The sequence below is a fragment of the Papilio xuthus genome, unplaced genomic scaffold, assembly GCF_000836235.2.
Source record: "Papilio xuthus unplaced genomic scaffold, Pxut_1.1 DF828952.1, whole genome shotgun sequence".
NCBI classification, from domain to species: domain Eukaryota; kingdom Metazoa; phylum Arthropoda; class Insecta; order Lepidoptera; family Papilionidae; genus Papilio; species Papilio xuthus.
The window spans coordinates 4,372,374-4,397,928 of record NW_013529697.1 but is presented as its reverse complement, the minus strand read 5'-3'; the positions used below and the strand labels follow the sequence as shown (position 1 = coordinate 4,397,928).

Below are 25,555 nucleotides of genomic sequence, written 5' to 3'. Positions count from 1 at the left end.
AAGTTTTTGTATTGACAGATTTGCGAATGTATAGGTTTGCAGTATGTAATATAAAACGCAAAGTAGAAAAATTAGAAAAATAATTACTGAAAGATATTTATGCTTTTCATTAAGTTTTTAATTAAGTGAGCGGTATTGTCGTCACGTAATGTAAAACGTTAGTGAAAATGTGTTTTTATTAGAAAAAAATGTCAAATATGTGCGTCGATATGTAGCACCATGCACAAATGAGTATTATTTGCTCGTATGTAATTTAATGAGGACAATGTTTTGATAAGCATTATTTAAAATTCACCAAGATGAATTTAATGCGCAAACTAAGGGGAGCTTCTGCCTCCTCCTCTACTGAGACTCCAGAAAGCTCCAACTCCTCGTCACACGTTCAACTTGGTCTTATGCACTTAAAAAAACTCTTTGCGGAGTACACCCACCCACCACAAACACTCTCTGAAGCTGAAAAGGATGACAAACTGTACAACATGCTACCACTCTTCTGCAAGGTAAAAATACAATCTTTATACTTTTAACTCTAAATACATCAAGTGTTTTATAAGAAAAGTTGAATGTAAGTTATTGTTGAATAGAAATTCATACAATCATATCTTTGTTCATCTATATAAATGCAGGTGTTTGGAACAAGTCCTTCGAGTGAAATGAATGAAAAATTCTGGGATATACTATCATTTTGTCAGCAAGTTTCAAAACTTATGGTATCAGAAATAAGAAAAAGAGCTAGCAATCAGAGCACTGTGGCAGCTAGTTGCGCTATTGCAAAGTTTTTAGAGATAGAGAATTCTGAGGAATCTAGCAATGGATGGATGTTGCTCTCTACATTAAACCTTTTGGCAGCGGGAGATCAATCTTTGATACAGGTCAGAACACAATTTACAAAGCAGGATTCATTTATTTTAGAATTAATACTTTTTGGAAACATGAAAATTTATACACTGTTAATTTTTTCTCATAGTTTTATTTCAACATTTTGTAACATTTAACTTAAGAAAAAATAATGTAAAGTGTAAGTTATATAATCACATAAGTATTTATTCAGATAGTATTATATATTACATAAGACTCCTTTATGTTTTCTTTCTCTTTTTACACAATAATTTACTTTTATAGGTGATGACAACAGCAGCTATACCATCAACTTTAGTAAAATGTTTATATTTATTCTTTGATCTTCCGGAGATTCCTGATTCAGAAGCTGATATTCAGGATGTAAACAGTGATTTCACACCAAGAGAGAGAAGAATACTTTTACAAAAGATATTTGTGCAGGTAAGATACCTTTAAAATTGATTGAAAATAATTATTACTTAGGTTTGAAAATCCACTACATGTACTTGTTGAACTATAGTCCACTAGCTTACTGAGCTCCTGAAATTTATGATTATTATTATAGTACATACTAACACCTTTGACATAGTAGGTGTTAGCTATTGAGCCAATTGGCCTATGGAATTCATAGATTTGATTGGTAAAACAATCAATCCAATGAGAAACAATATAGTAAGCATTGGTGTCTGATAGTGCCTTAGTGTTTATACAAAATGTAAGTTGGCTTGATAGAAGTTGCATAGCTTTAATGGAATATTTTCTTGTCATTGTATACTTTATAGGTGCTTGTAAGACTATGCAGCCATTCATTCCCTTGTGAGGAACTAGCAAGGAAAGATGATTTGAGTCTATTGTTCTCCGCAATAACATCTTGGTGCGCTCCACATAATATAATGTGGAGGAAATCTGCTGCGGAAGTATTGATGACACTCTCCAGACATGGACTGACACAGCCAGTTGTACAATATATACATAGTGAGTTTTAATGAATTATTAACAAAGAAATTTGCTATATTTTTATAGTAAGTTTTTAAGTTTGTAATATGGTGGGATATAAGCTATTATCTTTTTCACCTTGCAGACTATATTATTAGTTATCACAGACAAAAAATATAAATCCTTAATCTTATAATTCCAGATAAAGGCTGTGTAGCTCTTTGCATAGAGAACATGCAAAGAATACCAGAATTGACACCTTTGGAGGTATGTTATATTTTATTAACAAATAATATTATGTTTTTGTCTTGTATATTTTGTTCACATTTGCATGAAAATAACAAACATATTTAGTATATGACCATAATTATTATTCCAACAACATGTACTTGATGGCAAATAAATGCTAACCTTGGTGGGTTAATGGGTTATTAATGCAATATTATTATGCATCATTATTAATATTAATACTTAACACATTCAGTGCCGCTGAACGTAATAGGCCATAAGAATTGTAGTGGCAATAAGTTTTAACAAATTTTTTTTTATTCAGGTAGTGGAGATGTTTGTGGCTGTATTCTGTTTCTTAAAGGATTCGAGTGAAGTCAGTCAACTGTTACTTGACGACTTTCGTTCATGTCAAGGCTATCTATTCTTATCAGAGTTTTTACTCAAGTAAGTCAAGTACTTTTTAAATAATAAGCATGCATTATTAAAATAGCTCATGCAATTTATTTTTGTTTTTATGTAGATTATTTTTTTATATTTTTATTTGTATCACAGACACGAAAAGCAAGACGTACCCGATTATTTGACATCAGGGTAAGCTCAATTCACTGTTAACTAACAAACTGAACAGTTGGATGTATAGTATAAGAGCTAACTAAGCTAACCCGACTAACATTTAAGCTTCTGGTGTTAAATTATACTGCCATTTCGGTGCTTGTTTTTTTTCACATTATTCTACATATGATTAATTACCTTCCATCTTTTTTTTCTATTTTTCTTTTGTCTCCAGTTCCTAAAAAGCAGCTACTGGGATTGTATGTAGGTCATTTCATAAATGGGTAACAGTACTTTTAATAAATACTACTTGCATATTTGTCCCATTATAAAATTGTATTATGTTTCCATTGTATAGCTTCGTATACCTTTTACATGAAACTCAAGTATAGTACAGTTCTTAATTTCATTAGTAGATAACTCGGTCGGTATAGAGCTTGCTGGGAACTCTCGCGTGCGGGCGTTAACGGCTGATGAAAATGGTTCTCGAATGCGAGCGCTATAGCTAGCATAGTATAGCTAGCATGCTAATGCATGAATAAGAAACCTGTCGCACCATGTATGTATGCTGTATAACGACCGGGTTATCGACTAATGCAATTGCGCCCTAACTTCACTGTATAATTCATAATGGAAAATTTCCAGGGGGCTACATTCTTACCTATTATATTAGGTGTTTTTGTTACGTTTACACTGTGATATAACATAGGTTAGAAGAAGAGCGTGTGTGCGGTACGGAGGCGCGCGCCGCACTTCGCAACCTCGTGCTGATGATATCGTCGTTGTGCGCGTGCGGGTTCTCCGAGCTGAGACCAACGCGCGCCAACACCGAGCTCTTCCAGCTGCAGGGCTTCGTGCTGCCGCAGCCCACCACACAAGGGCAGGCCGTCAGAAATGTGCAGGCTTTTCAGGTAAGCTACACTGACACTTTATCGTCATCTCTTTCACGCTCCTCTAAATATACGAGACTCACTTCGTTTACGTTTAAAAGATATTAAATTGCTAGCTGTCGCCGCGAGAAGAATTAAAAATAATTCTTGTAATTGGCCTGTGTGTTCCTACCGACTATTTTCTACATCTATGTAAAATTTCAGCGAGATCCTTGCAGCAGCTTCTGGAGATATCTTTTAACAAACATCTGTCCCTCCATCTAAACAATCGCATTTATAATAGTAGTAAGATGATTATGAAATAAATAATGTAGCATTGCTAATGAGAAAGTCAACTGTAAATAAGATTCAGATTTAAAGTTTTAAGTTTTTTATTTTTTATTTGTGTTCTAGGTCTTACAATCGGTGTTCATAAAATCTAATTCGCCTGCTCTTTGCTGCACGATACTGGATGCAATATCGAGTGTATACCATGCGGATAACGCTAACTACTTCATACTGGAGAACCAAAATACTTTGAGTCAGTTCTCAGAAAGAATTTATACCAAGAACGCAGAAATACAAGAAAAGTTCTTTGAACTGTTGGAGTTCATTGTATTTCAACTTAATTTCGTACCATGCAAAGAGTTGATTTCACTTTCTTTGCTGTTAAAAGCAAACAAATCAAGAAGTTGCAGCATTTTGTGTTTGAAAACTTTACTAAATATTTTGAAGTGAGTATTATGCTTTATTTTTAACTAGCTGTCACCTGTGAGTCCGTCCGCGCGGAATTTAAAAAAAAAATAATTATATGTTTTCTTCCAGAATAAGTTTTATATCTGTGCCAAATTTTAGCGGGATCTGTTCAGCCGTTCTGGAGAAACTTTCAAAGAAACATCCATCCATCCAAATATTTGCATTTATAATATCATAAGTATGATTCTAATAAGACATTCTTTATTTTTTAATAGTAAAGCTCTAGTGATTCAACCAAATAGACTAAGAAAAGAATGCGTTAGTCCACAATGGAAAAATCAAAAATTAGCTTTGGATTCCTATTATGTAGAACTTTTTTTATTAAACTTTGTTTATCTTTTTTAGGCACAATACAATATTCAAAGATGTCTACCGCGAGGTAGGTATGTTGGAAGTATTCGTCACGTGTCTCTCCCGGTACGCTGTCTTCCTGAAAGACAAGCAAATACTCGAAGAAGAGAAGATAAAGAGAGAAGGAGAAAATTCTGCTGGATCTCCAACAGCACCAGAAAGGAGGAAACGATTATCCAAACATGACTCTTTGATAAAAGATCCTAATACTGATGTGGAGGAAGAAGAATTAGGTACATTAGTGATGGAAGGTTTAACAGCACTTTTGAATGGGAATACAAACAATTGTAACGTATTCCGAGACTGCGGCGGCGCTAAATGTGTACACGGCATGGTGGTACATGAATCTTGTAGGACTAAAGCCTTAGGTGAGTCACTTTATTAAGTTTAAAAAGGGTCTTGAAAGACAGACGCACGGACAACAAAGTGATCCTATAAGAATTCCATTTTTTTCTTTCGAGGTACGGAACCCTAAAAATTTCTTCCCTTTTGTAAATTACTGTTTTTTTTACTTTTTATAAACTAGTTATCGCCCGCGACTCCGTACGTGGGGAATTAAAAAACTTAATTAGTAACCTATATTTTCTACCATAATTTATTCTACAACTATGCCACATTTTAGAAAGATCTATGCAGCCGATCTACAGAAATACCTTTTTAACATACATCCATCCGCCCGTTCATCCAAACATTGGCATTTATAAGATTAGTAAAATGAGAAATCGCTGTAACAAAATATGAATTATTCCTTTCTATATAACCGTTTGTACAAGATAGCTAGAAAAAAATACTTAATTTGTGTATTTTAATTATAACATGTAAAAGTAAAATTAATTGTATAATGGAATCCAGGTGTGATACGTGAGCTAATTGTGAGCGGATCCGGTGAAGAGGACATGTCGGCGCTGCTGTGCGGGATGCACGCCGCGCCCAACGACGCGCTGCGACTCAAGCTGCACATACTGAAGGCCTTGCTCGCCTGTCTGCGGGACTCGCATCGCACAAGAACTATTTTTAGAAAGGTATAATCCTTTTCAAATATCTTGGCGGCTCTTAAGTTCGCGTGATTCGCTTATATTAGGCAGTATGTAGGGTAGGGCACTGCGCAGAACATATGACCTTGAGCCTAAGATATTTGAAAGGAGTTATAACAGTGACAATAATCTCACCTGTTGGGAATTTGTAGGCTTTTAAAAATTATATTTTAATTGCTTATTATACAATTGTCATCACCATCAGCTCACTGTACGTCCCCATCGAGGGGCTCGGAGCCTACCCTAAGTTAGGGGTGACTAGGCCAATGAACCACGCTGGCCAAATGCGGGTTGATTGACTTCACACATATGTTTGAATTTCTTCTCAGATATGTGCAGGTTGCATCACGATGTTTTCCTTCACCGTAAGAACGTCGGGTAAATGTACATATTTAATCGGAAATCGAAAAACACATTGGTACATGGCGGGATTCAAACCCAGGACCGTGCAGATTACAAGTCAAGTGCTGAAACCACTGAGTTAATTGTGCATATATTTATTTCAATTGGTCAAGTAAATCACTGAATGCTATCTAAAATTTTTAATAATTTTGAGGAAATAGTGAGATAAAGTAGTTTTATAAAATTACGACTACATATTAGATTTAGTAAATATTATAGAATTTACATTTTATTGAGTAAATAGTCAATTTGTCTGTGGTCAAAATATTTATTCTTAAGATCTGTTATGTACTTTTTAAAATGATGTTGTGACACAGGTGAGCGGGTTCGTATACGTGACCAGCGTGCTCGTGTCTCTGGAGGGCAAGCTTAAAGGACAGGAGCTGATGGAACATGATATGCTGCAGCTAATACATATAGTCTTCTACACTATCAGTACTGCGATGAGATTTGAGCCTGCAAACGCTAAGTTCTTTCATCACGAGGTTTGTATTGATATCTTACAACCAAGATTTCGTCGGAGCAGAATAAAAAAGTAGCCTATAATACGCTCGCACATATCAGCTTCCAGTAAAAATCCCTTCAAAATTGATCCTGCCGTTTCGGAGATTACCCGAGATGAACACGGCTTGCGGACAGACAAACAAACAAACATTTTGGAAATTGTTTTATATTTTATTATAATGAACATAAATCACCTACACGAAATGTGTTTTTTTTATTACATACAGAAATTCCAATTTTATTACCTGTATAGATTATTTTAAAATCACAATTTTAGATGAATAGTGAGTGTTAAATGCATATTAAAGTAATTTTCTTACGTATTTTTTCATTTTAATCACCTATGTAGAAATAGACAGTATCTTTCAACAACATTTCAACATAAAAATCATTTTTTTTATTAACAATTTTGTGTGTTTCCAGATATGCATGACAACATTAAGTGAAACAATCAGACAGTTGGGCTGTTTCACTGACGTCACTGAATTATTGAATGACACCGAGACCGGAGATCCTGAATTGTATGAAGTATTTCATGATATGTTCACTGGAAATATATTGGAGATGACGTACGTGTATTTATAAGTTTTTTAAAGATGCTCCCATGTAGACCATATAATATCTCGGAATGGCATAAAGTTCTTTCTAAATTATATTATAATGACTGAGAACTACTTATTCTAATTATTTCAGATTTCCTGCAAATGTCCCAGTTGTGTTTGTCCACGCTTGTATTGTATTAAGACTGTTGTACGACGTTGCGTTGGATTCCTTCGACAAGCCAACATTTTGTGGCTCCTTGAATGTCAAATCTCCGAGTTTAACACGACAGAGTTCTGCTATAAATGAGGTTAGCATCCTTTATTATTATGTTGATGTTTTTACCTATTCTGACCTCTATACATGGACAGGCTATGAACTGTTTTTCGTGCCTATTTAATTTTTGCCATTTATAGACAAAGCCTGCGGGGCGTGCGGCACCTCTCAACCTATCAACGGGAGGTACATCGGAGGCGTGGGTGATACACTCGGGCGTGGTGATAGTGCTGGCCAAGTTGCTGCCGGCGCTGCCTCGCCCTCAGGATCATGAGGACCACGCCAGAGCGCTAAGGGATTACCTCGCTCACGTACTCAAAAGTCTTGTCAGAAGGTGAATTGTTACTGTAATTAAGATATTGTCAATAATAAGGTAAAGAGACGCATTTTAGTAGTAGATTTCCAAAAGTATCTAAATTTTTTTTATATCTTAAGGTGGTAAACGAGCAAGCGGCCACTTAAATTGAACGCAAAAGCAAAGCGACCACTACCTATAGATCAAGTCTATGATCTGAAATTGTAGATTGCCAACCTTGAATCGACGGAGGAGGAGACGCATAAGAATTGAATATTTCCTATTCCTAAGCGTCCACTTCTCTGTCAAATCCACTGCCCAAGCTTTCAGTAATTGATTAATTGCGTGTTGTAGCGAGCGCAACCAGCAAGTGATGTGTGGGGCGGGGCTGGCGGGCGTGGTGCTGCGCGTGTGCGGTGCGGCGCTGCGTTGTGAGCGGCATCCTCTGCACGCGCCCGCTATGTACATGTTAGAACGACTTGCTGCTCACGCGCTCAGGCCTTTAGAACTACGGTCAGTGCACAAACAACCTCCCATTGAACTACAGCTACAAGACAATAGACTACGACAATTTATTCAAAACAAATACACTGCTATAATCTAACCAAGAATATAAAAAATAACCCAAAATTCGGTAAAAAATTCTTTACGTTTTTTGTAATCTTGATTAGGCTATCAAGAATAATCTTATATTGTATTATGTATGTTAATAAAAAATGTCGCCTTGTAGGGAATTCCTTCGTATGGGCAACCCATTGAACTGTCTCGCTCCGGAGCCTGGTCAGGTGTGCAAGCCCGGCGGGCCCGTCCCACTGACAAGGATCAAGACGCTCGTCTCTATGACCACGCCCAGAGATTACAGGTTCGTATACATTACTCGAAAAAAAAATAGTTTTAAAAAGCTTTACAAAACTCTGATTATTTGTTTAATTAATCCAATGATAGTTATTCAAGGTATTTTAATATTCTAATAACCATATATGTTTCTTATCAGATCTCAAAATTCGTGTACTTTGCCACCGTTCGTTGAGTTTGATATGTCAGCGGAGGGTTTCGGCTGCCTGTACCTGCCCAGCATCGCGCCGCAGTCTGCCAACCTGAACGCACTAGGCACACAGGACACTGCCACATTGGGAGGCATTGGATCTGGTATTTTATACTATTTCAAACACTTACACAATAATGAGAAACACTTAAGAAACTAACTTGTAACAAAATAAACATACATATTGAATAATAGTAAGCAGTCATAGACAATGATTATGTAACATGTTGTTAGGAGTAGATTGTTCGATGTTTATGGTGTGTAATTGGAATCGCGTTAAAAACTTAGCACAGGATCTTCTTAAACCTAATTTTAAGTTTTTTTTAATCTACGTAGGTGATCGAGTATTCCCCCCTCAAACTGGTCTATCGTATTCGACGTGGATTTGCGTAGAGAAGTACTCGGACCCGCGCACGGATCCTCACTGCGTGCGACTGTTGACGCTGGTCCGTAACGTGAGCAGCGGTCGGGATGACCACCTCGTGTGCCTTGCCTTGGTGCTTTCTGCACGTGATAAGGCCATCATCGTCTCCACGCAAGAGACCATGGTGCCGCATAGTCAGTATACTATTATTTATTTTTAAATAGGCGAAGGAATAAATTATATTTTCTGCCATCTAAAAGTACACAAAAAATTCCATGTCTTTAAGACAGATTAGAGATATCGTAGCATCGGATAAACGTGATATTCCATTGTCGAAATACTTGAACAATATTATGTTATGTTTTTATCTGTTCAAAAAAACACAAATAATAATTTTCATCTGTTTAAATCCACTTTAAAATTTAAATCGATATTTGTAGAATCAAATTCATTGTAATCGTATCTGTCATTTGTCTGTATTAGTTTGTATCTTCATTGTTAGTTTGTGTATTGATTGTGGATTGTTTATAGTTTTCATATAAATAATGAGTATTGTATGGTTATGTTTGTTACTGCGCTGAGTTAATTGTTGTGAAGTGTACGTGTGGTGCAGACGTGGGCGAGTGGGAGCCGGAGGGTTCAGGCGAGTGCGGTGCGCGCGTCTGGTGTCCCGACTTGCAGCACGAGGGCCAGTGGCATCATTTGGTTTTGGTGCTCAATCGCGCTGTATTGAAGAACTCTTCATTCTCTCTATACCTCGATGGTAAGATGAATTTGAAATGTAATAATTTACTTAGCAGTTTTGTATTTTATTTTAAACTTTTTAGTTGTACGACTCTGAATTCCAGTTACTTTTTAAATTGTTAAAAGAGATTTCTACATTAATCATATAATTTAAGGAATATTATAAAAAAAACATTGTAATAATAATGTTAATTATTTTAAAAGTAATGAGATCATGTGTTGTAACAAAAGTGTTCTACTATCCAGGTCAGCACATGCACTCGGGCAAGCTGCACTACGTTAGCGCGAACCCTGGGGGCGGGGCGGCGACGTTGTCGGGCGCCTCCAGCGTGTACTGCGTGCTTGGCACGCCCCCGCAGTGGCGCCGTTACTCGCGTCTGCTGTGGCGACAGGGCCCTGCACTGCTGCTTGAGGAGGTGAGATACCCAACAGTCGCAAAAGTCATCCCGTACCTAAGTTAAAAAAATACAAATGACAGTTACTTTTATTTTAACAGTCTCTTGTTCAATAGTTTTAATGTCGATTGCAGGTTCTGTCAGCACAAACTGTATCAATAATCTATCAACTGGGACCACATTATGTGGGCACACTACAAGCGCCGCTACCTCCGGGCCAGAACCAGGAGCCGCTCACACCGCTTGTAGCCGAGGAGAAGGTGGTGTTTGGCATCAACGCGCGCGCCATGTCTCAACTCACTTTGGCCAAGATACGCAAAGTGTACAGCAAGAACGACAACAAGGCGATAGCGAAGCAGCTCGGCATGTCATCGCACGAGAACGCCACGCCTATTAGAGTGTTGCATAACTCTGCCGGACACCTCATGGGCCCGGCGAGGTGCTTGGGCGGCACTGTGGTTGGATATTTGGGAGTTAGAGTGTTTTGCCCGAAGCCAGCAGCTATTATGGTCAGTTAAATGAAAATTAGCCCTTCCTTGTACACTTGTATATCGACTTATCATATTCTGTCTTTGTAGATTGACACAGTGGGTGGATGTTCAGTATTACTGGGGCTGATAGCGATGGCACAAGACGTAGAGTGCCTGTACGCGGGAGTCAAGGCGCTGGTGTGCGTCGTCCGCTCCAACAAGGCCGCGCAGGCAGAGATGGACCGCCGCAAGGGGTACCAGACGCTCGCCATGTTGCTGAAGAGGAAGAAGCAACTGCTCAACTCGCATATACTGCATCTCATATTCGGCCTGGTTGGCACAGTTGACAGTCAGAAAGAAACCTCGTCGATACCCAATTTGACAGCATTTCAGGTTACTACTTTACATTTATATTAAAAAATACTTTTTTTTCTTGCGAAAAATACTATAAAAGAATTATATTTTAATTTTATTCTTCAATAATGTTTATTTGGTAAATAGGATTTAATCTGCGAGCTGGAGGTGTGGCTGGGCGCGCCGGGCGGGCTGATCAAGTCGCTGCTGGAACACCTGCTGGAGTTGGCGACAGAGACGGCACACCGTGCCCACAACCTGCGCACCATGCGCGACCTGCAGCTTGTCTCCCGCCTCCTGTACATCATCAGTGATGCCAGCGCACGCCCGCCTGCCACACGACACGTGCTCATACAACTACTGGCTGCCTTGCTCGCCGGACAGCCGAGACCCAACGACTTGCTCTGCCTCGGACAGTTCATGGCCTACACATTACCACTGCCCTCGCAAACAGAAAAAGGCTTAAACTTAATCGAGAGCGACAGCGAGAAGGAATGCGAAGGCGAACAAGTCATTCTTCGGAACAAATGCTTCAATGTTCTCCACGGATTGTTATTCACTGCGAGGAATCTTGTCAATACGATTGTGTGCGAGGAGATATCGCGAGTGCTCGGCGTCGACTGGCTGTTGAGCTTCATGCAGGAGAACGTTCATCCCACCACGGTACTGTGGGCGCTGAGGATACTTGTTATTCTCTGCTCGGGACAAGGACAACCTTCTTCTATTATGCAAAGGTAAGATAAAACATTATTAAATGATTTTCCTACAATACAAGTTTTGTAGTTCCATAATATGACGAGAAAATAAAATGTTAATATTCAATAATCAGGTTCCGCGAGGGCGCTGGCAACGGTGGCTGGCTGCGACACACGGAAGGCAGCGCGGCGCCGCAGCAGGCGGGCGTGGTGCTCGCCTCCGCCGTGCGCACGCACGCCCACCTCCACTCCGCGCTCCTGCACACCGCCGGCTTCACCCTGCTCACTTGGTACACTGCTCCTATACGCTGCACTAAACCATCTTCTATAAACTTAATATGCAGTTTGCTTGATTATAACATTATTTATAAGGTGGCACTGCCTACTTTTAATTAAGGTCATTGTTTTCACTAGGTTGATACTATACCACTTGGAGGTACCGGAGCTGTACTACCTACTGTTCGGTCTGATGCTGGGCCAGCCGATGCGGGCGGTATGCTCGGAACGCGCGGTTTGCGTTGACCGCGTGTGGAGCGCAGCGTGGGGTGCGGCGGCCCCCGCGCGTCAGTCGCCCGCCGCGCTCTCCGCGCGCATCACGCTTTGCGCCGCGCCCGCTGTCGCGCTGCTGGCGGCTGCGCGCGCGCTCGTGCACGCCGACCCCGCCCCCCCAGACTGGCTGGCGGATCATCCTGTCGCTATAGTACAGGTTAAATTGCGTAATAATAATTTCCACTTAGTACTACCGTTCAAGTCGAAATGTGGCTAATTTTAATAAAAGAGATATAACCAACAAGATAAGTATATTTTTCTGTAATCATACAGTGGATGCGTTATATGTCCTAGTGTTCATCGTTTCTTTTAATAATCAGAATTTTCTAAAATAATTTATTTTAAAACATCATAACGTGATCGACGAATATATGTGATGAATAGTAACAATAATAAATAACCAGGTGCTGTTCTCACTGTACAACACATTGCCTGACTTCGTGGGCGTCATGATGACGGCGGAGGTGCTCACCGCGCTCGCCTCGACACTCTTCCCGCCGCATAACTCCGATGACATACATATGCGTTAGTCTACACCGAATCTATTTCAAAACTAGCTGTCGCCCGCGACTCCGTCCGTGAAAACTTAAACAAACGTGAATAGTAGTCTAATAGGCCTAGTAGGTAGATTCTTGCAGACTATGTTCTAGATCTATGCTAAATTTCAGCAAGATACATGCATCCGTTCTGGAGATACCTTCTAACAGACATCCATCCATACATTCAAACATAATATTATTTTATGATTTTGATTAACAATTTAAAAGTTAACAGTTTTGAAAGTTAAGTTTGAGTCTCTTTTTGTTTCTATTCATTAAAAATATTGATTACGCAATTATATTTGTAGCAATTTGTGAGAGTGGAGACAGCTCTGGTGCGTCAACACCAGGGTCTGAGAAGGAGGTGGTGATACCGTCGGGCGGGGCGCTGACCACGCATCCCGTCAGGGCTGGGGTCATGGACTTCCTCAAGGTCATCGTCTTGGACTCCTTGTCCCTCACTGTTACTGGCAAATCCTCGCCGGTATGTCTATTATAATGTTTTATATACTAATTTTAATTTTTCTAATGGACAAGGTCTTTTGATAAAACTAATTTTCTTATCTGAAAATTAATATTGGCCTAATATGAAGTAAAAACTATGTTACGGTTGATGAGAAATGAAATACAAGATTTGATGCAATCTTTAATAAATTTTAAATAATAACTTAATTTTTGAGCACTTTTTTAATTTTTGTTGCAGCTTTATATTTTGTGTGAATAAATGTACAACAAAATACTAATATTTAACTTTTTATTTGATGTTGTGAAATATGTTTGCATGTAATAATACCATAGCGTAATATTTTCAAAATTATATTAACATTATTCAGTACAATTTAGTCCACATGTAAATCGGTAGCATTGAATGTGTTAACTAAGTAAAAAGGAATAAAGGAAAGGAAAATTGACCTTTTTAGAGCGTTTCGGGCGCGGCCGCTGACGCCGCGACCTCGTCAATGTTTTGTGCTCCTTGTAGCCCGTGCTCAGCTCCGACAAGATCATTCTTTTATTGCGTAAATATGCGGATATTTAATTTTATTACCACATGTAAAGCTTATGCAACTCGATAATTCATAGCATAACCTAAATTCGACCGAGAATACAAAATGTAGCAAAATGCTAAAATTTGAAATATCTTCTATGCATTAATTGTGAAATAATAAAGTTAAATATAAAATCTTTATGTCTGTGTCCACTACCGAAAACTGAACGAATATATCTCCGTTTTTTTTTTTCTATAAGGACTCGATAGATATTTTTTTAATAGATTAGACAGTAGAAAATCATAGATAAAAAATGTTAGACAAAGCTGTCTCTACAGAACTGATCTACGAATGTTTCTTAATCAAACATCAAAACAATTGAAAAATAAATATACTAAGTTAATTTTGTATTTGAGATGTCGAAATTAGGTGTGTATATTATAAATTCATCAAATGTCACCCGCTAATAAACTAAATGCTGAATCCGCTTCGTGACTGAATAACAACACATTTTATGTTTAAATGTCTTACTAAATACTGCTTATTACTAATCTGTAATCTATTTAAAATATTTTTATCCACGATATTTTCTTATTTTTCAGTATGTATACTTTTAAACTATATTTTCATTGTTTTTTAAGTTTTTATTTCAGAAATATGAAAAACACCCTAATCAATTTAATAGTATAATAAATTGGTCTAATAATTAAATATTATATATTAAACTTAACTCCATGTAATTGTGACTAACAACACGCAGCGCAGGAAGACTCAATTACCATAGAAATCAGTTATTATCAAGTTATTTTTAATATTGTTACATTTTAGGTGATCGATTTAGTACTAGATGCGTCACCACCGAATTCTACAAGCCAACAACAAGTTGAATATCAAACAGAAGTATTGACTACTGTAATGGAGAATCTCTTGAACACGGAACTCTTTGGTACTGAGTCTAATATCTCCAATGTATGCTACCTCGCCGCGAGACTGGTCGACAAATTGTGGCAGGGACAACTCTCTAGAGATCCACATGAAGTAAGTTATTTTTATAAATCAAGTTATCAAGTAGTAACTTAATTCATGGAAAAGCTAGGATATATGTACTATAAAACCTTCTGTATCGTAAGTTAAAAAAATCTCTTATTAAAAAGTTGTGGGGGCAAAAAGACTTGAAAATGTTGAAAAAAAACCAGAACGATTTGAGCAAATTTAACATACTAAGGTGTTAAAAACGTTCAAATTAATCAATTACATATTGTTTTACTTTAGGTTTTCGACTTCATAGTGAAACTGGTAACCCAAGCCAAGAAGAAATCATCCGTGATATCCCTGGAGGGTCTACACCACTGCCTCAACCGCACCATACTGTATCTGCTATCTCGTTCCACAGACTCCATAGCGGACCAAATGTCCGTGCTTGAAGCATTGCACAAACTAACTACAAATAGGTAATCAGCTTTTATATATCTGGTTCTATCTTGTTCGCGTATAGTATACTGACAAGGCTATCTGTACCGATGGTCATAAATCGAAAAAAAAATACGCCAGCTCACTAGCGCCCTCCTGTCAAACACAAAAAATGTCACAAGATCCATATTGAACAGTAGCTGTGATGATTTATTTCTCCTTCATGTCATTTTATACGTCTTAGTAGGTTTTATATATATATGCCAGAACCGACAGAGGTAGGACGCCCTATCGGTTCAGATGTCTTTGTTTGACTGTAAACGTCGTAAATTGTGAGCACATGACAATTAGATTTCGTTGTCAAAATCACATTTGAAAACCAATGTTGACATTTCCATGGTTTGGATAACACAGATTATTAATATTCGGCGCGGGCAACCACGAGCTGGAGTTCATCGGGTGCCTGACGTACTGCCTGCTGCAGCTGAGCGCCAACATGAAGATAGCTCTGGACGCGCACATGCGCACCACCTGGCACGTCAACCCCAGCGGCGACCTCGAGTCACGCGATGACAGGCTCACCTCGCACCAAGGTTACAACAATATTACATTTACTCTACTTTTGCACGACAATTTAGAAAAATCATTTTACTCTTATTATAATTTATACTTTAACTAGCTGCGCTCGTGACTTCCTCCGCGTGAAATTGTGTCTTCTGGTTGCATTTTTAATTATTTTACTTAAACATACAAAACATTCATTTAAACCTTACATATTTATTTATAAAATATCGTGGGTTGAAGCTAACAGTTTTTATTTTAGTATATATTCGAAAATTATTTGTAAAAGGTCGTAACTTAATGGCGGGTGCGGCGCGGCGTGTGTGGGAGGAGCTGTACGCATGTAAGAAGCCAGCAATCGAGGAGGTGTTCAAAGTGACGCTGAGCGCGCCGGTGGGCAACGCGCGTGCTCCCGACCTGCCCGCCGCGCGTGACCAGCTCACCGATGCCGCGCACCGACTCTGGCTTAACTATATTGACACTGAACGCAAGGTAAATTACATACCACATGGACGTCGATAGTTGTTTATCTAAATTTATAGAATAATTACATTTTTAATCCAGTTTGTTCAAAGCCGTAGCATATTTAGTTACACCTCAATGTAAATGCTACATTTTATAATTCCAACCATGGTCATACGCCAAACTGATATAAAAAAATCTGTTTTTTCTGTTTCAACTATCTGATAATTTTCATTACAGGCAGTATACAGAGTGCCTTGGGAGCTTCATAACCAAATACAATCCAAGATCCAGAAGGTGACTGGCGGGCTGACGAGGTTGGCTTCGCGCACCAAGGTCAAGAAGGAGGAGTCGGCCAAACAGCGCGCGCATCTGCCGCGCGAACACGCGTTGGCTTACATGCAGGATCATGTACAATTAGTTAGGTATGCATGTGTGGATATTGTATTATTATCAGACGTAAAAAAACATCAGGCGCTTACCAGCGATATTTGTGTTAAACAGTGAAAATTCTAATGATGCATATAATAATTTAATAAAACAAAAATAATTTAAGATGAATGTAATGCATGTGTCGTGTATTTATAGGCAAGCGTGGTGCGTGCAGCTGCAGACGGCTGCGAACACGAGCGCGCACACGACGCGCTACGTGCAGGCGGAGTGGGCGGGGGCGTGGCGCGAGCTAACACGCGAACGCGGCTTGTGGGGCCCGCCACGCGCCTCCCCCCTCGACAAGTGGGCCCTTGACAGCACAGAAGGGCCCTGCCGCATGCGCAAGATGCTGCGCCGCAATCACCACTTCTACCTGCACTACCCCTACCGCCCGCATCTCCAGCATCCGGACAATGTACGTCATATCCAAACTTATTCAATCTATAGCCAAGCAGGGTTATCGGTATCGGCGACAGGGGCGCTTGCTATCGCGGTTGGCTCTGTCAAAATATATATAAAACCTAAATAGTTGTAGACAGTTGAAGACAGCAACTTTTTGATGTTGGCAAAGAGGCGCTAGTGAGCTGTCATATTTAGTGTGACTTAACCGCTACCGGTACAGATATCCTTATCGGTGTATACTTTTTTCTGCAATAAAGGTAATTTAATTTACAGAAACAACTGAAGTACAAAGTAGCACAAAGTCTAGACAGCAAAGAGTACTATAGAGTGTACCAGCAATGGCGCACGGCAGGAAACAGCTTGGGAGAAACTGACTGCATAGAAACATCTGACATTGATATGTACAAAGAGGAAATTACCAAGTGAGTTAACTGTCTGTTTCATATTTCTCCCTAGAATACTAAGATTTTTCATTCATATAAAATTACTTGAATAATTTGTTCCTATTCGTTTTAAATAGCAAATAGTTAAACAATTAAATTTGCTAGCCATATTAAATATTTCGATATATGGAAATTATTTAATTGTTGATATTTCCAGTAACAGAGACACATCTCTGGAAGTGACCAACGAGGAAGGTTCGCCTACAGACCTAGTCAGTAGCGGCGTAGTCAGCCGCGGCAGTAATAGCACATCGGGTGAAGGTATATTTATTTACATTAATTTTTTTCCGTGAACGAACCAAGAAACCAAAGATTTTTCGATAGACTCCAGCTAATTTTAAAAATGTATAATTTTCAGCGAATGAGGATGGTCCTGATGTTGAAGACGAAGATGAACAACAATCACCTCCGCCAGACAATCAAACTCTCCTACGATTATTAGAGCATCATGAAAAGGTGAATTAATTTGTAATAGACAACTAAACTAACAAGTAATATAACCGCTTATATAAATCAGAAGAGATAATTTTTTTTCATAAAACTATTTGCAAACTTAGGAACTGCTTTAACAGACAGCAATCAAAGAGCCACGTTATTGAACTGTAAGTAACGTAAAGTCAATATTACAGATCTCACACATGTTCAGATGTGCTCGGATACAAGGTCTGGATACCACCGAGGGGTTACTACTGTTCGGTCGCGAGCACTGCTACGTCATCGACGGCTTTACTCTGCTCAAGAATAGAGAGATCCGGGACTTGGACAGCTGCCCTGATGACTACGAACCTATACTGCCCAGCCAGGGTATACAGAGGAGCAACCAGAGACAATGTTCCAAGTTCTTGTATGAAGACATCAGGTAAGTTTCAAACTTTGTATAACTTTATCTGCGGTAATTTGGATACTGTATGAAAATTCTACACTAAATATTTTTAACTCATTATCTAAATTTGATAATTTGTTAACGATGTTTTGTTTATTTAATTCAGGGAGGTGCACAAGAGACGATATCTACTGCAACCGATTGCACTGGAAGTATTCTCTAGTGACGGAAGAAACTATTTACTGGCTTTTCCAAGAAAAGTACGAAATAAGGTAAATATACGGGCGCGGGCATATCATGAAATATACCAATATATGGCTTTTACATGATTCTATGATACTAAACAGCCTTTTTAGTCTCTTCGGGTCAACTCAATACTTCGAAATCCAATCGTGGGCTTCATGTTTAATTCAATTCTCTGTGTACAAGATAAGCAATGATACCATGAGGTGTGTTGTTGTGTTCCAGGTGTACAGTCGGTTCACAGCGCTGGCGACTGGCATGGCGGACAGCGCGGCGGGCTCGGTGGCGGGACAGAAGCGCGGTGTGGCGGTGGAGCAGCCCGCCGGCCTGTTAGCTTCGCTCATCGGCGACACCTCCGTCACGCAGCGCTGGCTGGTAACACGCATTTACAATATTACTTATATTTTGTACACAAAAATATATTATGTTTAGGTATTTATCTAGATACACCAATGGAACAGCAAGTTGATTCTATTTGTGATTTACACAAATCAATTTAAACCAATCATATTGTATTATTTTAGTTTTAATTTCGATTACCGAACAAATAAATCTAGCTTTTATCTAGCCTAGTTGCATTTGTATTCGTAAGTAGTTTTATTACACTCATATATCTTCCAAAGAAAGTAATAGAAAGAGTTTATGAAGTATTTATATTCAAATGTGAATGTATTGTTTTTATAGAGAGGAGAAATTTCCAATTTTCAATACTTGATGCACCTGAATACGTTAGCTGGGAGGTCGTACAATGACTTGATGCAGTATCCAGTGTTCCCCTGGATCCTGGCTGACTACGACTCGCTCGAGCTGGACCTCACCGACCCCGCGACCTTCCGTGACCTCACCAAGCCAATGGGCGCTCAGAGCTCTGACAGATTAGAACAGTTTAGGAAAAGATACAAGGTAATTTAATTGAATAATATAAAATTTTTTAATGAATAAACCAGCGCTCTTTAATATGATTTATACTTGGAATACGTCCATCGCGACTTAACTTAGAATCCTGACCAAAGTTGACATCAAGTGACCAACTTTAATGGGTCGTAGGCTTTATTTTTGATTGCTAAAAAAATCAATTAAAGCATTTTCAAATTATGGAACTATATGTCATGTATTGTAAATGTATTCGTGTGTTAGGAATGGGACGACCCGCACGGCGAGACTCCGCCGTATCACTACGGCACACATTATTCGTCCGCCATGATCGTGTGCTCCTACCTCGTGCGCATGGAACCTTTCACGCAGCACTTCCTACGTCTGCAGGGAGGGCACTTCGACTTAGCTGACAGGTACGCCATATGCCCTTGTAGTTTATACATTATGATAAATTATACATGATTTTTTTTTAGTTTTTCTTGTGCCCAATGAGGTGGCGTTTTGAAGTAATCATATTTTAGTGTTTATACTCCTTTTTCAGAATGTTTCATTCCATAAAAGAAGCGTGGAACTCAGCGTCTCGGCACAACATGGCTGACGTCAAGGAATTAATACCGGAATTTTTCTACTTGCCAGAGTTTCTACTCAACTCGAATAACTTCGATTTAGGTAGGTTACTTTATTCATGTTTAAAAGGAACAATTTTAAAGTAATACTTTGAGACATTATAAGTTAGCATCCTTTGGCGGGAATGGCGCGCTTTCGTTACAAACTCAAATGTCAGATTGACTAGTGAGTGTACATAAACGTTGACAATTTTATGAGACTTGTTGCACCAGTACACCGGCACAGTGTCGGATTTTCTTCCTAACAATACATGACATGAACATATAATTAGAAGTCTCAAAAATGTACCAGAATGGCTTCTTTTAAAAATTAATAATACCTGACTGTCATTTGGGTTACTTGATTAACTTGATATTTGTATCCAGGTTGCAAGCAGTCAGGTGTGGCGCTGGGCGACGTGGTGCTGCCGGCGTGGGCACGCGGAGACCCCCGCGAGTTCATCCGGCTGCACCGCGCGGCGCTCGAGTGCGACTATGTATCACATCGCCTGCATCACTGGATTGACCTCGTCTTCGGATACAAGCAGCAGGGACAGCCCGCAGTTGATGCATGCAACGTCTTCCATCACCTCTTCTATGAGGGAAATGTTGATATATACAAGTAAGAATATACTGAAAAATATAACTAAAATCTTGTAGTACTCGGTAGTAAATTATTTAAACATGTAAGTAAAATTACAGTGTCTATGTAGCATCGAAAAAAAAAAACATGTTTCGTATAATTGACCTACTTGCCTTGCTCATAATGAGAAACCAATTTTTAAGATTTTTGTCTGTCTATCTGTTTTCAAGGGCGTGTCTGTCCCGGATAATCTCCGGAACGGCTGTACTGATTTTGACGAGACTTTAACGAGAAGGTAGCTGATGCACGCGGGCATTACTAGACTACTTTTTCTAAAATTATGCGTTGACGAAGTCGCAGGCAACCGCTAGTTCATCAATATAATGTTTTTTTGATTATATTTTCAGTATTGATGATCCGTTAAAGAAGAACGCTACGATTGGCTTCATCAATAACTTTGGTCAAATCCCGAAGCAATTGTTTAAGAAAGCGCATCCTAGTAAGAAAATGTCCCAACGCAGTTCTACAATACTGGATCCTAACAATATTATACCTTCACAAGGTATAACACCGCCAGAGAAACTATTCTTCCATAATTTGGAGAATCTGAGGCCATCACTGCAACCTGTGAAAGGTGATAACCAAGCATTTAATTTTGTAATTTAATTTTGACATCAAATTGTTATTATTATAGTAATATCTTTAGTTTACTACTCATTAATTATGGTGACCACTGAATGATTATTTGAAATGAATGTATTTAAATAAAATATTATTAGCATCGTTTTAGGATAAAGGAGTGACAATTGAATAATCTTATAAACATACTATTCATATAAATATTTTTTTGTAGAGGTGAAAGGTCCTGTGGGTCAGATATTGTACACGGACAAAGCGATCCTGGCAGTGGAGCAGAACAAGGTGCTGATGCCACCGGCGTACAACAAATACGTGGCTTGGGGATTCGCGGACCACTCGCTGCGCATCGGGAACTACGACAGCGAACGTGCCGTCTTCATCAGCGAGGCGGCCGCACATGCGTGCGGAGAGCTGGTCGCCTGCGTTTGTCCCTCGGATAAGACCATTGTCACTGCTGGCACCAGCACTGTTAGTACATACAAGCTTTTATTACAATAAATATGGAATAGAACTCGGACAGTAGCGCTCCAAATCAGCGCTGGCTTATAACTGGCTTAATATAAAATCTATCTGGCGCCAGTGGACCAAAACAGTTTGTGCCAGGCAAGCGTTATTGCCCTACTGTACTAGCATAATATAAACCAGGCATTATTACATGATTATCAATTTTTGTCACATCATGTCACTTGTGATATTCCGGGAAAAACTACGACCGACATTTTGCTCTTCAACAATACAAATCGTTTAGTCTACAGGAGGTCAAAAAGAAACATTTGCCAGTGTACAAGCTACTCACTTAGTCAATATCCCATTAGAGATCTATCTTAAGCAGATGAAGGGTAGTGTATATTTAGTTATTATAATATTGTGTGCAGGTGGTGACAGTATGGCAGTACTGGGCGCGGCGGCGGCGGCTGGCGGTAAAGGTGTGTCTGTACGGGCACTCGGAGGCGGTGACTTGCCTGGCTGCGAGCGCGGCCTACAACCTGGTGGTGAGCGGCAGCCGCGACGGACATGCCATCGTGTGGGACGTGGAGCGCGGCTCCTTCGTGCGTCAGCTCCTGCCCCCCCACCTTGCTGGGCCCCCACCACCTGTCTCCGCGCTCGCCATCGATGACCTCACCGTTAGTAGTCACAGACTTATTACTGCGCTTACAAAATGAGCAAACTGCTAATTTTAAGTTACTAAAGACTGAAATGGAGTAACGTATTTTATGTTTCTGAGTCAAGTGTTCTAAATGCATAGTTATGTCATAACTCAAATAAAGTAATTCACTGTTTTGTTAGTAATCGTTTAATGATAGTTTTTTTTTTAGTTTTTTTTTGTTCTTTTGGTTTATTCATGTATGTTGTTCACCGTTAGGGCGACATAGCGACATGCAGCGGTAGCTGGCTGCACGCATGGTCTATCAACGGGGAGCTGCTGGGTGCGGCGGACGGTGGCGCGGGCCAGCAGCTGCTGTGTGCCGCCTTCAGTCAGGCGCGCGAGTGGGATCCGCTCAACGTTATCATCACCGGCTCCACTGACGGTGTCGTTAGGGTGCGTACACACACGCATACACTTTTTCATATACTTACTATGGTAATGAATTTAATCCAATAAAACTTTGTTCCTCCAGATGTTTTCAATCGACTACATAGCTGAGACATTAGAAGAAGAAAATCAGAGTCAGGAAGTCAGCGAACCAATCACTAATTTAATAGACAGCGAATTGAAAGACAGGCAAGGTGTGCCCTCACAGGACAGTGAGTGTGTGACCGCGACGGAAAGCGAAGTTAAATCGGATGCGGAAGATCAGGTCGATGAGGCCGCGGCCATCAAGCGAGTCGAGGAGTTGGTAAAGCAGATGAGCCTGTCACAGGAGCCTGAAGGTAATTTACTATCGCACTCAGAATCCCTTATTGGTTATTAAACATCACAATAGTATAGTTTTCTCATTATAGATTAAAACGTATTTATTGTTTCATTGTAGGAAATCTCACAAAGTCCGGATCAGAGAGTTCCTTGTCTGATGCCTGTGAGACGACCAGTGCCAAAGAATCCGCGCGCCGACACGAAGAAAAGGACACATGCAGTGATAACGAGGAACCCTACAGAGAGAAGCAGGGCGTATACAGCGACGACACCGCACGGCACTACGACAATGATAAGGATGGAGATAGCGAGGACCATGGTGTTGAAAAAGAAAGACATACTGGAACCCATGATGACAATGACGGAGAAGGTGGAAACCAAAGGACGGACAAGGAAGAAGACACGACCCACGAGGACGACAGGGATATAGATATTGAAAATGTGACACACAGAAGCAAGCTGCAGAAGCAAGGCCACGTCGTGCTCAGGCGGAAGTCGAAAGCCAACCCATTGTACAGAAAAAGTACGTAAACATAACATTCTCTTTTACAAATTTTATTATAAGTTATTGTGGCATATATTAAGTCTCGCAAGCTGCTCTGAGAATATTGATATTGAGGACTATGTTTTCCAGGCGGTGGTAGTATTGGGGAGTCTAGCGAGTCGGGGTCGCAGGAGGCGGGTGGGAGCGCCGGCAGGGGTGCGGACTCGTGTGAGGGAGGGGGCGAGGGGCTGCGCACCAGCAAGTCCGACACCAGCCTCAGCGACTCCTTCGTCATGCTCTCTGCACCGCCCTCCCCCTCTCCCAAGCCTGCGCGATCCTCGCACGCCGCCACGTCTGCAGGTCAGTCGAGAATAAATTTTACATAGAAAGTGCTGCGCGTATCCGGCTGGAAGGACCATTGTATGACTTGTGTGGAATGTGCAGATGTGTCGGCAGAGGGTGCAGGCGCGGTGCGGTGGCGGCGGCGGCTGGTGCTGCGCGGCAAGCTGACCATGCACACGGCGTACGAGCGGCGCGACAACGCCACTCCCGCCGCGGTCACCGCGGTTGCCGCCGCACGGAGTGGACGTGGACTCGCCGTCGGGGACGCGCGCGGACGGGTATCATATTTTATATTTAATTTATAATTACATTCGAATTAATTCTTGCCTTTGTTGTTATGAAGTTACGATATAATTTGTCAATTAGATCTTTCGGTGGTCGGCGCCGGACATGTCGAGCGCGGCGGGAGCTAAGGGCGGGCCGGCCGACCACTGGATACGAGACGACACAGCGCCATTCTGCACGCAGTGCCAGGTAATCTTTATTCAAAGTAAGCCCTAGCTAGTCGTTTGTTGTGACAAAGAAGTTAATGATGAGTTAACTGTAACAAACTGATATATCAGTATTCCACTGTGTGTTTACAGGTTCGATTCACGGCCTTGGAGCGCCGGCACCACTGCAGGGAATGCGGCGCCGTGTTCTGCGGCCGCTGCACGCGCTACGAGGCGCCTGTGCGTCGCTTGCGTGCTCTACGCCCCGTGCGCGTCTGCCAGCGTTGCCATGACAATATACACGGCAAGAAGGAGTAGACGAACCCTGCGCCAATAATTTTCTGACCTCGCCTCGTACGCGCCGCCCCCTCTCCCCAGTCTGATACGGCCCCGCCCCTCGTCGACCTGGCTGCCAGCCTTGTAGGAATTGAATGCTATCGGTACGCCAAGCGTTAGTAAAATTATCTTAAATTGTATTAAGATTTCCAATTATACTTACGTTAATGACATTTTTAAGTTTCTATTGTTTGTCAATTCTGATGTGATACAAGTATTATGACGATCAATCAAAACTTTTGTTTTGTAATTTAAAAAAACACTATAATATTGTAGATTTTTCAATGTTTTAGTAAAAGATCGATTAATGTTATAACAGTGAAGTTATGTCAATATTATGAAAGAAAGAGACAATTTATTCATCTCACATTAATGTTGCCAGAGAATCTCTACAAAGAATGCCTGATTTCAAACTAGGTAGCAAAATCATAAAAAAATTATATTAATAAAAGATTTGGGTGAGTACATTTATAAAAATGAAAGCTTATAATTTACTCATGAATAAGTAAAACGTACCTTTCAAAATGTTCGAAAGATAAGCAAAATTAAATAATAATCTTATATGATAAATATTAAATATACGTTTTTAGTAAAAGACACATTAAAAAGCACATAATTATGTATAAGTATTAAAATTTATGAATTTCTGTGTGTTTGTGTTCTCTCGCTGTTGTTGCAAATTAAATACTATGTATGTTTTAAATAATTCGTATTTTAATATTAATTTATCACAATCAAGTATTAACTACATTTTGTTTGCATGTTTTAAGCTTTTATAATTTAAATCATAATTTTATAAATTAAATGAATCCCACAAAATGCATTTTACAGAATTAGCCATTTTGTTTGCATGTTTGTTGATATTTTATTAGACATATTAACTTAAATTACTTTAGGTAGC

The 25,555-nt window shown here is 39.9% G+C and overlaps 1 protein-coding gene across 3 annotated transcripts; it reads left to right on the top strand.

Annotated features, from left to right (window-relative positions):
• Nucleotides 1-70: 70 nt before the first annotated feature.
• bchs (WD repeat and FYVE domain containing 3 bchs) lies at nt 71-25,255 on the top strand. Of its 3 annotated transcripts, none has more exons than XM_013323570.1 (55): nt 71-500; nt 627-872; nt 1,123-1,281; nt 1,623-1,815; nt 1,979-2,043; nt 2,330-2,451; nt 2,560-2,598; nt 3,269-3,470; nt 3,843-4,162; nt 4,530-4,903; nt 5,388-5,557; nt 6,289-6,456; nt 6,899-7,044; nt 7,169-7,325; nt 7,432-7,625; nt 7,941-8,099; nt 8,317-8,448; nt 8,581-8,735; nt 8,968-9,189; nt 9,609-9,758; nt 9,986-10,155; nt 10,269-10,643; nt 10,713-10,997; nt 11,106-11,692; nt 11,788-11,943; nt 12,068-12,359; nt 12,607-12,727; nt 13,050-13,225; nt 13,662-13,757; nt 14,556-14,765; nt 15,000-15,178; nt 15,552-15,730; nt 15,988-16,190; nt 16,401-16,585; nt 16,749-17,007; nt 17,268-17,416; nt 17,595-17,698; nt 17,796-17,893; nt 18,067-18,296; nt 18,427-18,532; nt 18,729-18,878; nt 19,188-19,406; nt 19,641-19,792; nt 19,921-20,048; nt 20,372-20,606; nt 20,975-21,201; nt 21,421-21,674; nt 22,082-22,330; nt 22,570-22,746; nt 22,826-23,078; nt 23,180-23,584; nt 23,696-23,905; nt 24,002-24,165; nt 24,254-24,361; nt 24,472-25,255. In XM_013323570.1, exons 1-55 carry the CDS (start codon nt 300-302, stop codon nt 24,634-24,636), a joined length of 10,830 nt encoding a protein of 3,609 aa, XP_013179024.1. In that variant the 5' UTR covers nt 71-299; the 3' UTR covers nt 24,637-25,255. The 3 variants fall into 3 exon arrangements, with proteins under 3 accessions (XP_013179024.1, XP_013179018.1, XP_013179031.1); XM_013323564.1 differs by having other exon boundaries at nt 23,990-24,165; XM_013323577.1 differs by lacking the exon at nt 13,662-13,757 and having other exon boundaries at nt 23,990-24,165.
• The last annotated feature ends 300 nt before the right edge of the window (nt 25,256-25,555 follow it).

Coding starts and splice junctions, on each gene's coding strand:
- bchs (XM_013323564.1), top strand. CDS start 300: ATGAATTTAATGCGCAAACTAAGGGGAGCTTCTGCCTCCTCCTCTACT. Junction 873..1,122: donor GAGATCAATCTTTGATACAG/GTCAGAACACAA, acceptor TTACTTTTATAG/GTGATGACAACAGCAGCTAT. Junction 8,736..8,967: donor ATTGGGAGGCATTGGATCTG/GTATTTTATACT, acceptor TAATCTACGTAG/GTGATCGAGTATTCCCCCCT.